At 28.5% G+C, this 13615-nt stretch overlaps 1 protein-coding gene across 1 annotated transcript; it reads right to left on the reverse strand.

Moving 5' to 3' along the window:
- Nucleotides 1-2502: 2502 nt before the first annotated feature.
- On the reverse strand, nt 2503-8757 carry LOC107028331 (cytochrome P450 98A2-like). The gene is made up of 3 exons (XM_015229364.2): nt 8262-8757; nt 4436-4824; nt 2503-3329 (listed from the first exon to the last, which is right to left on the reverse strand). Exons 1-3 carry the CDS (start codon nt 8749-8751, stop codon nt 2685-2687), a joined length of 1524 nt encoding a protein of 507 aa, XP_015084850.1. The 5' UTR covers nt 8752-8757; the 3' UTR covers nt 2503-2684.
- Nucleotides 8758-13615: the final 4858 nt, after the last annotated feature.

Genomic DNA, 13615 nt, shown 5'->3' on the forward strand with positions numbered 1-13615 from the left:
CGGGGAGTTGGTGTATAATATTCCTTAAATTACAGTTTTTGGTTGACTTGGTTGAACATACAAAAATTAATAATTATTAATTAACAAAATAAGGATGAAGTGTTGTGTCTATTTCTCCTTTGATACACATGGGCACTTTTCATTAAATTTTGTTTTAGATTGATTCACATCTTAGTGACACATAAAGATCAACTAATTCTATCACTCTCATTGGCATGAAATTTTTTACTCAAGGAAATATTTTAATTGTAGATATATATTACGAATTTTATAATTAATAAACGATTACCATTAAAGTGGTTATTTATTTGAAATTATTAAAAGTTCTTAATTTTTTTTATATGTGTGAGATTACAATATATGAATTGAAAATAATGATAAATAAATAGAATTTACGAAAATAATTTATTTATTTGAGTCATTAGAATATCCTCAATGTATCATGTAAGAATTATTCTTCATAAATGAATACTAGTAAAGGTTTGTTTAATCGAAAGGAAATTTATCTTTAGATACTAGTAACACTTAAATTAATTCATGAGAAGAGATATTAAAGATTTTCACTAGTTTGAAGGAAGAAAATATAATGTCTTGAATTCTCAGATGTATTAATTGAAAGGAAACTTTTGACCTAAGGAGGTATTGTGTGTCTTAGTAAAAGAAAAGACACAACGTATGCCTCGTGCTCATGAGATAATTATAAAAAGTTGAAGAAAATTGAATCTAGTTATTTTAATCTTTAACTATACCTAAAAAAATTATTTTTCAAGATAGTCATAGTTTAGGAGGTGATATTTTTTTTATGATCTCTCATTGACTTGAAATTTGATGGTTTCAACGAAAATCATTTAGATGGTTTTAGGTAATTTGTTGGATAAAAACTTGATTTTAATATATGATAAGATCATCTTTATGTCAATTCTGTTTATGCGAAATTTAGAACATGATTGCACATGGTTATTTAACATGAATTGATATAAGAATGTAGGTCATATTATTTTAATTTTTAAAGATGCTTAAATCACTTGAATTTGAATTTGGTCATAGATTTGGAAATAATATTTCTTATAGACTCCAATTGACCTGAAATTTGGTAAGTTCATTGGTAACGACCTAGTAAGAAGTCTTGGTTACACCCTGCCTGCTCTTCAACTCTTTCTTGACTTGAAGGATACAAGTCTTGCTATGGATGGGTTTACCCTTCCCGTTGCTATCACTGCTGCTAATGACAATATTGATTAGATTTTAGAGAAAATGGTGTTTAGAATTCTTGATGATTTATTTCACTATTGTTATTACTGTTGGTAAGAATTCTTGACGATCCATTTCAATCAAAGTTCTTACAATAATTATTTTGTAATTGTGTGGTTAGATGTTAGAATATTGGTGTTTTCGAATTCATGAAACTCTTTCTTTGAGCTAATAAGAATGGTAAAACTGATGGATTTTAAAAGGTTATGAAGGCCCCACAATTATATTTAACAGTTTTGGGGGGTAAATTGTTAAATTTAGGATAAAAAACTAAATTGTATACATTTTGTCATACATAAAAGACTATTTCAATCACCTAAAATATATTAAAGACCAAAATAAAACAACCCAATACATCAAGGATCATTTTGATCATTTTCTCTTTATATGTTTATCACAAGAATTGTTTCTTGCTTTATGTTCTCTCAATGTAGCACATCATTATTCGCATTGCATATATAAGAAACATAGAAAGAAAATATTATTTCATCTATCCCAATTTATATTGATTTTTCATATTTTATTAGTTTAAAAAAAATGACATGTTTCTATATTAGTAACAAAATTAAGAGCTTTAAGATGTTCATTTTATCCATAATGAAATGAATTTTAGTCGCACAAATTTCTATTACTTGTTTTAGACCATAAGTATCAAATATGTTTCTTTCTTTCTTAATTCGGTTTCAAGTTAAATCACTCAATAAATTGGAACAAACGTAGCATCTCCTAAACTTAAAAAAAAACAAAGGAAGTAGAAAGTATGTTACGCACTTTTCATTTTTTTAAGAAAAAAAAATTATTTTCCACCTGATGTCTGGTGCCTAACTACCTGCATTAGAACCCAACTAAAAAGTTGGATCAGCATTGCAGGGCCCATTCTAGAGATAACACACTTAACATAATTTTTTCTTCATACTCATAGCTCGAACTCGAGATTTCTAATAAAGCGATCCCATCCTTTACACAACAAACATATGTTGGCCTCTTTCCATATATAAATCTAACATGAATTATGACTACTTGCTTTCTTACCAACTTGGACTCATCAGTAACAAGGGTCTACCTAATTTCTCTATAGTATTATTTAGGCTGCTGCTAGGTCAACTTTTATTAAACTAAAAAATATTTCATGTGTAGGATAATGCTACACTCCATGGGGTTAACTATTAGACACTATATAAGAACTAACTAGAAGGATCATATTTGTCAATCATCAAAATCATGATTCAACCCTAGTAGTAAAAGAAATCGTTTCAGAATACAACAACATTGAAATTATATTTCACATTTGTAATTACATTTATCCCCCATATATGTATAGATTCCAATTACCAATCATATTTCAAATAACAATAAATTAGTTAAGTCCAAGAGTATGCCAAACAACATCAAAACAAAAGAGTAATAAATAGTGTAACATTATGATAAAGATGTTATATAACGATAGGACTGCGTTCATACAAGTGTTGAGGCAATCTAGGAGTAGGAACAACTTGTAGAGGTGTTTGCATATAAGTAACAGTTCCAGGACTCTCCAACATGTCGATGTCATCGCGCTCGATTCCAAGTGGTGGAGACCATTCAAAATGGTGTAACAAGTGAGCTAACATAGAAGTAACCATATTGATAGCAAGATTTGTACCAGGACAAATACGTCTACCAGCACCAAAAGGTAAAAGTCGAAAATCATGTCCCTTCATGTCAATATCCTCTTCAATGAACCTTTCAGGTCTAAATTGTAAAGGATCCTTCCATACTTTAGGATCTCGTCCAAGTGCCCATACATTAACATGTACGATCGTACCCTTAGGTATGTTGTAACCACCAATTTTGACATTAGCACTAGCCAAGTGAGGGAGCATTAGTGGAGTTGGAGGGTGTAGCCTTAGTGATTCTTTAACTACACTCTGTAGATAGGTGAGTTTCGACATATCGGATTCGGTTATGACCCGGTCCGACCCGATAACCCGGTCCAATTCTTCTTGGGCCTTTTGTTGAACCCTTGTGTTTTTGACTAATTCAGCCATAGCCCATTCAACAGTTATAGCCACTGTATCCATTCCAGCTGTCACCATATCCTGTAATAATTAATAAAAAAATTTGAAGTCATATAAAATTAAAATTATTCAAGATTTAATATTTTCTTTATTTATTTAATTCATGTTCAAATAGGATTTGTAATTAAATTTATATAGGCATAGATTTTAAATCTACTTTTTTAAAGAAAAAAGATAAATATACCCCTTAACTATCTTAAATTATATGCAGTTACCTTCTGTCATACTTTTGAAACATTGGTGCCCTTGCCGTCCAAAAACTAAAGCAAAAATACCCTTTATACTAGAGGACATACACGTGTCATAATCTTATCCATCGTCCCGACATTTAATAAATATCAAATCGACGGATAAGATTGTGTCACGTGTCCCTATTTATTCTTCCGTTAGAGTGAAGGGCATATATGTGCTAGTTTTTGGACGATAGAAACATCAATGTCCCAAAAATATGACGAAAGGTATCTGCATACCATTTACGTTAAAATTCAGGCTATATATTTCTTTTTCCCTTTTTTGGTAACATGGAATAGGGGAGGATTATGGTACACATTCAAAAGTAGTGTAGTGAAGAATTATTGAGTTTATGATTATTATTTTCATTTTTGGTAATTGATTCATTATTAAATAATAATTTAGTTTATACTTTTTCTTCTGGTGGAAGACATGTTAGTTAATGATCACGAAAACTTGAAAAAAGATTGTGTTGTTTTCCACTTGTACACCTAACTCGTCTATTTCTTTAATTACTTTCATTAATTTACTATATATTCTTCTTTACTTTATTTGGTCATCTTAACCTAAAAATTGAAGAAAAAATAATCGAATTGGAAATTTGGAATTGTCCTTGTAGGGAAATTTAACTAGCTAAATCAAAAAAAATATTTTCTACGTTACAATTTATATATGACACCATCTAGATTTCAAGAATTAAATGAATTTTTCTCTAATCGTGATTTTTCATATGTAGTATGTTAATTTTAGTGTCAAAAAACTACATTTCATGTTTGAATTAGCCATTAAAGTATTAAATATGAAAAAAATGGTATATATATATTTTTTAGACAGACTAAAAAAAAGTGTCATATGTCTCGAGGATAGTAATGTAAGGGTTTTCGTAATATACTTACCCAAAGGAGGCCGATAACTGTGTCATCACTTAGCTCATATTCTTTTTGTAGAGTGAGCAAAGCATCAACAAAGTGTTGTTTGGTTTCACCAGTTTTTTTCCTTGCAAGAGTGTGTTCCTCCATAATAACCCTAGTAAACCTATCAACATGACTATCTTGTGCCTTAAGAGCTTCATTATCATCCTTGAAAAAACAACTTAGCCATGGAACAAAGTCACCTAGGTTAAGTTTTCCTCCAATTTTCATTCCATTTGAGACTATCTCTTTGAGTTCTTTACCTTGTTCATCAACATTACCTTGTGAGTCCATAAACCTTTTACCAAATGTTAGTCTTGTTATGTTGTTGAATGCTACTAATCCCAAGTAGCTCCTCATTATCAAGCTTTTACCTACACATTTGCATTCATCAATTAGTCAAGTCATAGTTTGAACATTGTAAATATTTGATTGAGGCCAATAAGGTTGTTTAATTAGGATAATGTGTTCCATTATGTACAATTGTTTAAGTTCCAATGTGATGGTGTCTATGTACGTTGAACAGGAGCGACTCAAGCATATTAGTGGCCTAAAGCGAAAATTAAATGGGGCCTTAAACTTAAATTGTTAATAACTTTTATATAACTGATTTCTTCTAGTTTTCAATTGATAATATAACCATTCTTATTTTAAGTTAATTTTTATGAGATATAGTACTCTAAATATGTCAAATTTCTTATAATAATTCCTTAATTTTTCATGAAAAGTTTACTTTTTATACAAATAGTATTCAATATTTCTTAAAAAATAATAACTTATAACTTATTATTATTAAAAATGAGGCCCCTTAAATTTGGGGGGCCTAAGACATATATCTTTTTTTAACACTGTCGAGCCACACTCGACTTTAAATGTTCTATATACATTTGTAAAGTTAAAAGGTAACTCATTAGGGGTATGTTTGGTGTGTGTTTGGGGGGAGAGACTCTAAAAGATAAGTTTCTTAAAACGAGAAAAATATTTTCTCTAATGAAAGTAGAAAAAATAAGTTTTACAAGCGACATGACATTTTACATCGATTGTCTGCTCCCTACCCTTCAACGCACACCACACCCACATCCTTACACCCTACCCTAATATAATTCTCATAAGAATTAAATTATATGGATTCAATCTTTAAGCTCTTAGCATTGAACTCATTATATTTTTACAGATATGAATTTTACTAATTTTGACAATTTTATCAAATTCTTCCACATAAATTATGGAAAATATTAGGTTCAGATGAACTCAACTCAACATTAAATAATAGGAATTTTCATATTATTTGTCTAAATTAAATTATAAATATTTTTACGACTATAATTTATACTCACACGCCAAATACAAAAATAAATGGACAAAAACACCCTTTATTTTTCGAAAAAATATTTTCCCTCAAAAGATTTTCCTTTCTACCAACCCCCCCCCCCCCACACACACACACACCTAGGTGTCACTTTATTTTACCAAACCTCCGTATAAAGATGAATTACACAAACAAAAATAGAATATTTGTCACTAAAAAGAATCTTGTCTTGTACTTTTTTCCATCAATTTTGTTGATATTAGGTGCGCCCCAATATCCATATTAAATTATTAATTAGCCTTTTAAAGAATTTATTTAATTTAACTTATGTAGAGTAGTCTATTTCCTCTTATTTAATTTTATTATTTAGAAATATATATTGAATATTGAAAATAATTATGTATTGAATTTATGATAGAAGATTTATAATTGGAAAAAAAAAATGTTTTGTGATTGTTCTAGAAGAAATGAATGAAATAAAAAGCTAATACGATAGAGTTAGGACAATTATTGTATGAGCTTTACTCAATGCTAGATGCAGAGACGCATAATAAATTAATATGAATATCATGAGTTATTCCGTAATAAAATCAGATATTACTAATATATATACCTTTCTTCTCGGTTCCTTCTTTCATAACCAAAAATCATATATAAATTAAATATAGAATCTGAAAATTTTAATATTTTTACCCTTCTTCAACTCCAATATAATATATAGTAAGTAGTAATTATTTTTACCCTTCTTCTACTCCAACTTTAATTTTTTAATTAGAGTGGGGGTAAGTCAATACTGACTCCTAACAAGTTACTCTCTTTTTCTTCTTTCTCTAACAGTAAGTTATTTGATGGCTTCAATTAAATAACACAAAGTTTTTGTTTTTATCTACTATAAGATTCAAATTTATAATGTGCATGTACTTGACCAAAATATCACATATTATGTTGTCACTACTTAGACTAAGGTCATAGGGTCTTTACTAACTTTATTTTGTTCTCATATGTGTGTAGATTAATGGTTGGTTTAGTTGTCATTTTATTTTCTTTTCTATTAACAAGACTTAAGTACTTTTAAGACTTTGTTTATAAAATGTAAAAAAATTGCATGTCATTTTACACTTTTTTGAAATTTGAATAACTCAATTATGTAGTAGTCAATGTAAATTTGTACTTTTATGTGGAAGAGAAAGGGAGTTGGTCTCTTCTTTTTTCTTATTTAGTAGTATTAGTTAGTTTTGTTATTTTGTTATATTCTCCTTTTAATTTTGTCTTTATTATACTTCGTTTGAGTTAAGATTCTATTAGAAACAGCTTTCATACAAAAATAGAAATAAAATTTATCTACACCTTTATACTTCGATTGTAAAACTAAATTAGGTATGTTTTCATTGAAAAAGTTTAATATGTGGCTAGAAAAAGAGAATATTTACTTCAAAATATGATGATCCTAATGAATTGAAGTTGGTATCCCTAAAAAAATTATGAACAAGTATGGACAAAACATGGAAAGTAAAAAAGGAAGAACAAGTATTATCAAACATCTTTATAATGATATCGTTTGTCCGAATATTATTTAGTTGTTATTAGGGATGTGCGGAAATCATTTTAACCGATAAATCCAATTGAAAAAATACTATTAGTTTATCAAAATTGGTTTAATGGTTTTAAATAATTTTTTAACTTTTTTTGTTTCTTTTTTTTATTTTATGATTTTGATTAATGATTCAATCAATAATCCAATAAGATTATATTAAAATTACTATTTAATTCCAAATTATATAACAATAACTTCAGCATTCTACCAACTTTATTTCTTAAATTTTAGTATTACTTTCGGTCGTAGGCAACACAAACTAGACTCTTTGCCGCTCTATTGTGACACCTTCTCACTACACCACAAAATAAGTTTTAGCTGCAATTAGCATATTTTGTAAATATCGCTAAAATATATAGCGATATTAAATTTAATAACGATTAACTAATGTCGATAAAAACTTTAGCACTCTTTACTAATGTATGTATTTATTACCGCTAAAAGTTATGTTTGTTGTACTGTCTCTCTTCTCGATACAAACTAGTATTACCTTCTCTCTTCTCAATTTTAGATTAAACTGTGACAAAGATAAACTATTAATGTTGTTTCCGCAATTTTTTGTATGAGTCTTTAGAAGGAATTTAAAAAATTTATTTTGTGAACATCTTGTATATATGATTATTATGAGCATTTTCTTATCGATTAAATCGAACACTAAACTGTTCTGACCCAAAAGTTGGCCGAACTGATCGCTATGCACATGTTATAGTGAAAATGTTATTATAAAGAACATATAAAATAACATGACATGAAAAATTAATTTCAAGAAAAACTTGACATTATAATGAAACATTGTTATCGAGAATGACTGATCGTATTAAAAATTCAATAATATTAAGTTATTGAATTCCATAAACCCGTCTATTTTTTTTTTTATTATGTAAAGGGGGAAAAGTGAAAAAGCATACCTTGCTTTGTAGAATCCCTAAAGATGTCATGGATCATGGAAGTGACTTCATCTTCTCTAATTGGTCTAAGAGCTTCAATTCTCTTTGAAGTAAAAAGTTCAAGATTACATAATTTTCTCACTTTGACATAATGATGTCCATAATCAGCCCAAATTAAATCACTCCCATTTCTACTCACATTTGCCAATGGTTTAGTCCTAAACCTATCAGCCAAATTTTGGTCATTATCTTTCAATACTTCCTTAGCTAATGTTGCATTATTTATCACAACATTTAGTTGTGAACCTAGGTAAAATGAGAAAATAGGGCCATATATTTCCGACCACGCGGCGAAGCATCGGAACCTTATCGGCTCTATATCGTAGAGGTTTCCGATGATTGGCCACGGCCGCGGACCGGGAGGTAGCTTGGCTTTCAATCGGCGATAGAAATTGTAAGCAATATATATAAGAAATAGTGTTAAGGCTGGAAATGCTAAAGAAAAGGCCATATTGGAAATGTGTAATGTGTAATGTGTTTTTGGGAAAATGAGGAAACTAATGGTCCCTTTTAATAGGGAACTTTTTTAGATTCGTATAAAAGTTATTATCTCTAGACATTAATTTTCTTATACCTAATAAGGTATGAAATCGAATTCTTACGATATTATCAGCACGATAAGAATTTAGATAGTCAATTAATTGGGCTATTCTATTATAATATAGTTTAATACTTTACGTAAGTGTTTTTTAAAAAATAAAAGGGGGTAGGTAATTTTTTTTTATCCATATCAATATTTTGTATAAAAGTTATTTATCTCAATAATAGTGTATCGACATTAATCCCCTCATACCTACTAATTGATCATGTACCTAAGGTGAAAGTATAAATAATCAACCAACTAAGCTATTAAGACTTTTATGTGTTTTTTAAAAATAAAATGGGGGTAGCTAATTTTTTTTTTTATATCCATGTTACTATTTTGTATAGAAGTTATTTATCTCAATTAGTGTATCGACATTAATCCTCTCATACTTACTAATTAATCATGTAACAACAAGATGAAAATTTATTTAGTCAATAAAGCTATTAAGATTCTTTCGATATACTGTATATATAAAAAAAAAGGGAACAAGGGAAGGAAAAATAAAAAAGGGATTACAATGTGAAAAATTAAACTATTTTATTAAAGTAAAAATTCAGATAATTAACCGACTAGACTACTAAATCAAGAGTAGCTAATAATTTTCCTTCAAGACTTTTGCAAATATACCATTATTATCTAAACAATTGCTTAAAAGGGAACATGAGTGTAAATAATCCATTTTAATACCATTAGTAAGAATATTCATGTTTTGATTTTTTTTTTTTTTTATAAATTACAAGTTGTTGATATATTTTATTACTGACCATATTTATTCATTTTTCAACTTTGATGTGTGTTAGGTGGATCAATTTGTTGGATGATTTATTTTGTCACCAATGATGATGATCCCACCTTCCTATGGTGGAATTAATTGAATGATTGCTTCCTAGTTATTTTTGTATTTTAATATTGAAAGGAATCATTTTTTCTTTCTCATTCCTTTCAAATGAAATTTTTGTTGTTGCACTAAATTACTTACGTATGTAAATATATAATTCAAAAGTGAATATTTATCCCAACAAATAAGATAATTATATTGATAAAGATAGCAGGTACAATTTTGTTGATCTCTTAATTCTACTCTCTCCTAAGTTTATTCATGATTCGAGGGACGTTAGTGGCGTATTTTTTGAACTATGATGATTTAGATTTGATGTCTCTATATGAATAATCCATCAATTTGTGGAATATTCGAGATCTTTATATGAAACTTTCGAGATGTCATTTTAGAGAATTTAGTTACATTTGTATAGGCATAAACCAGGGTTTAGGATTGAGTATCCTCCGAAAATCTTAACTCGAATTAAACGCATTTTACAGAGTCTCACTTCTAACGAGTGATTTTCCACCTAAATTTGATAGACTTCAATAACTAAATTACGTGTGGGTAAATATATACAATATGTGCAAGTAAAAAACACTTTGAAGTGAATATTTATCCGAATTAATAAGAAGTCAATTTTTTTTTTTTAGCATTTAGGTTTACATTTAGCAGTCAAATAATATTTCATTCAACAAATGCTTTTCTACCCAAATTAAATAGAATTCTATAACTAAATTACTTATGAATGTATACATTTAGAAGTCAAGAACATTTTGAAGTGTATATTCATTCAAAACAAATATGAAGTCAAATATGCTTTATTTAGCATTTGAATTGTAACACTTAGCAATGTAATTAGATAATATTTGAATTCAACAAGTGCTCTTCCACCCAAATTAAATAGGCTCTTATCACTAAATTTACCAACCAAACCTAAATTTTTATTCTTTATTATGCTTATCCAATATCAAAAAAATAAATCATTTAATAAATTTGAAAACGTTTGAGTCCAATTAAAAATAGAGTAAGATATGAACTGACGATTTATAACTTTTGAAAAATTTTAGTCACTCGATTGATTTATCTTTTTTAAAAAGGAATTGAATTTTCTATCTTATTAAAAAAAATAAAATAAGATGGAGTATTTATAGGTTGTCACAAACTAAGTTGCACCCATTTCTAAGTTGACAATTAAATTCTATGCCAAATGATTGAGTATCCAATTAATTTAAAAGTGGATGGCATTTAAAAAATATATATGTATTTTATTATAAATATAAATAAAATCATGGTATGTCAAGATTTTATGACTTTCTTTCTGGTCGTGCGAGGCAGTTGTTTCGTAGTGGAATATATGGTTTGATAATTGCTATTTCGAGAGTCGTGATGATATTATTGAGAAAATTTTTTTATTAAAATATTTTTATTTTTCACTTTTATCAATTAGTATTAGTATTTTTGTGGATTTTTAAAATTTTATTTTATGTAACTTGATAAGGAAATTTTGAGTCGTAGATATAAAATCATTTACACATAAAACCTATTGGTTCTATAATTAAAATTCTTTCGATGTTAATCAGTCATGATATATAATTAAACTACACATTCTATAATGAAGATTTTTATACGTGTGCTACGAATACGAATTCCACAAAACTCGATAGTCTTTGTCTATATCTTATATTTATTACTTTGTATAATTAAATATACAAAATGTTTACATTAATCAAATTTAAAATTAACATGGTAACTAAACTTTTGAGGTCATTGTCTTATAATTCAAAAAATCGTACATTTGCTTAATTCTATGTAAAAGAGATCGGTATCACGCTCCAAATCTAAGTGAGGTGGAGCATGCTCTATATGAACTTGAAATATATAGCGTAACATAGCAAACGATGTAAGAAATTATAAGGTAAGAAATCAAACTTCGCTTAAAAATAGTTAGAAAATTGAACAGACACTTAAATAAAAAAAGGCAAAAGTGTGATTTTAAAAGCACGTGACAGGTGAAAAAGAGCCAAAAAAAAACATTTTTTTTTATTAATAAATCACATGAATAAAAAATAGTACTTCTAGGATAAATAGTCAACCAGAAATTTTCCTTTATAATAAAAATAATAATTTAAAAGTAACATTAGTATATAGTTTAGATCTGTAATTATTGTGACAAAGGACTAGGTGGTATATTATACTTTATTATTTATTAAGCATCACTAACATAAAATCTGAATATGTACATGAATTAGCTAAAAAGGATTTACTCATAAAGTGCCCTTTATGGAAAGGGTTTTAAAAACAATTATATAAGTATTCGACAATATCAACATTTTTTTTTAATTCTTAGATATTATAAACTATTATTTTATTTTGATAATTGGAGGTGGAGCCAAAGTTGGGGGTTGGGGGGTTATAAATCGACTTTTATGGGGGGGTTTACATGTTAATATACATATATTTATTTAATTTTCTAATAATATAATTATAGGGTCTTCCAAACCCATGAACCCCCGCCTAACTCTGTCTCTGTTGATAACTAACTTATTTTTTAATTAATCACCAATAAAGTTCATTAAAACACCATATCATAGTGAAATCACAAACTATCTAAAGTATTATACTTAGCTAGTTATCTAATCTCAAGAAATAGCTCAAATTTGTCAAAAGATCAGAGGCATGTGAGAACTTGATGGAGCAGTTGAACAAGGTTGTAACAAATGTAAGTTCTCCTCTTGCAAATAAAAACAGATCATTAAGTAATTTCTAGCTTGGAACATCTCGGATAATATTATTGTCACGATCTGAGACACTTGAGAATCATTGTTAGTCTCCAAACGAATTCTGATCCTAGTTTACTATAAGTGGAAGATTAACTCAATGATACACAAACATCAAACTGAAAAGAAATGTTTAATCTACAATTTACTAAATTTCAAAACTATCTGAATATATTGAGTATAAAAAATTAAGTTTTAAATAAAACAACTGAAACGAAGGACTCTCCAAATTAACTGTCTATCAATGAAGTCTCTATTGTATAAAGATGAGTGTCGGGACAAGACCCACGACACCTCAACAATAGAGTTCATGCTGAAAAATTGTCCGGAACAATCAACTCAAGAAACTCAATGCAAGGTATAGCAACTCAATAATCAGAAATAGAATTCAGAACTCAACAACGGAACTCATCTTATAAAAATAATCAGAACTGAGAATGCAATATTAGGTTATTCTTTACTAATAGAAAGTAGATGTAGGGCGTGAGAACAAACTCAACTCATCTATGAGTAGCACTACATATCTAGAAAAAGAAAGTTCTTGAAGAAGAACTTAATTAATTATCTTGAGCTTGAGAAAGAACATTGGATTTCTTGGAGGAAATCTTTGAGCTTGGAAATCTTGGGGCTTGATCTAAAGAGAAAAAAACTCTTTTATGAAGTTCTTAGAGTGAAAAAAGCCTTGGACATAAAGTTTCTCTTTGTATCTTCAATTTTTTACATGGAAGTTTTAGTATCTTAATAGAGAAGAAGAAGCCTAGGTCAGTTTTAAGAGAAATTTTTGAGACTTGAATGTTTAGATTGATGATTGTGATTGAAAAACTAGCTAGTTGAATTATATACTCCGTTAAAAACTCAAAAATGACTTATAATAGGGTTAAAAGCTTGCGAGAGTACCAAAATAATCATGGAACGCGTGCAAGAGGTTGTTGAAAAAAATTATAGCAAGCCTTCACGGATGGCTCTACGGTTTGTGGAAAATTCCACCGATCGTAATTGTCATCTGTAGAACTTTGACTACCTGATAGGGCTTCACTAAAACAGGATAACTTTTTACTCCAAATTCGAAATGTGACAAGCCTGGTGGCGTACGAAAGAGGACTCATAGACCTTCAATTTATAGGCCATG

This window comes from Solanum pennellii, chromosome 1 (genome assembly GCF_001406875.1).
Source record: "Solanum pennellii chromosome 1, SPENNV200".
NCBI classification, from domain to species: domain Eukaryota; kingdom Viridiplantae; phylum Streptophyta; class Magnoliopsida; order Solanales; family Solanaceae; genus Solanum; species Solanum pennellii.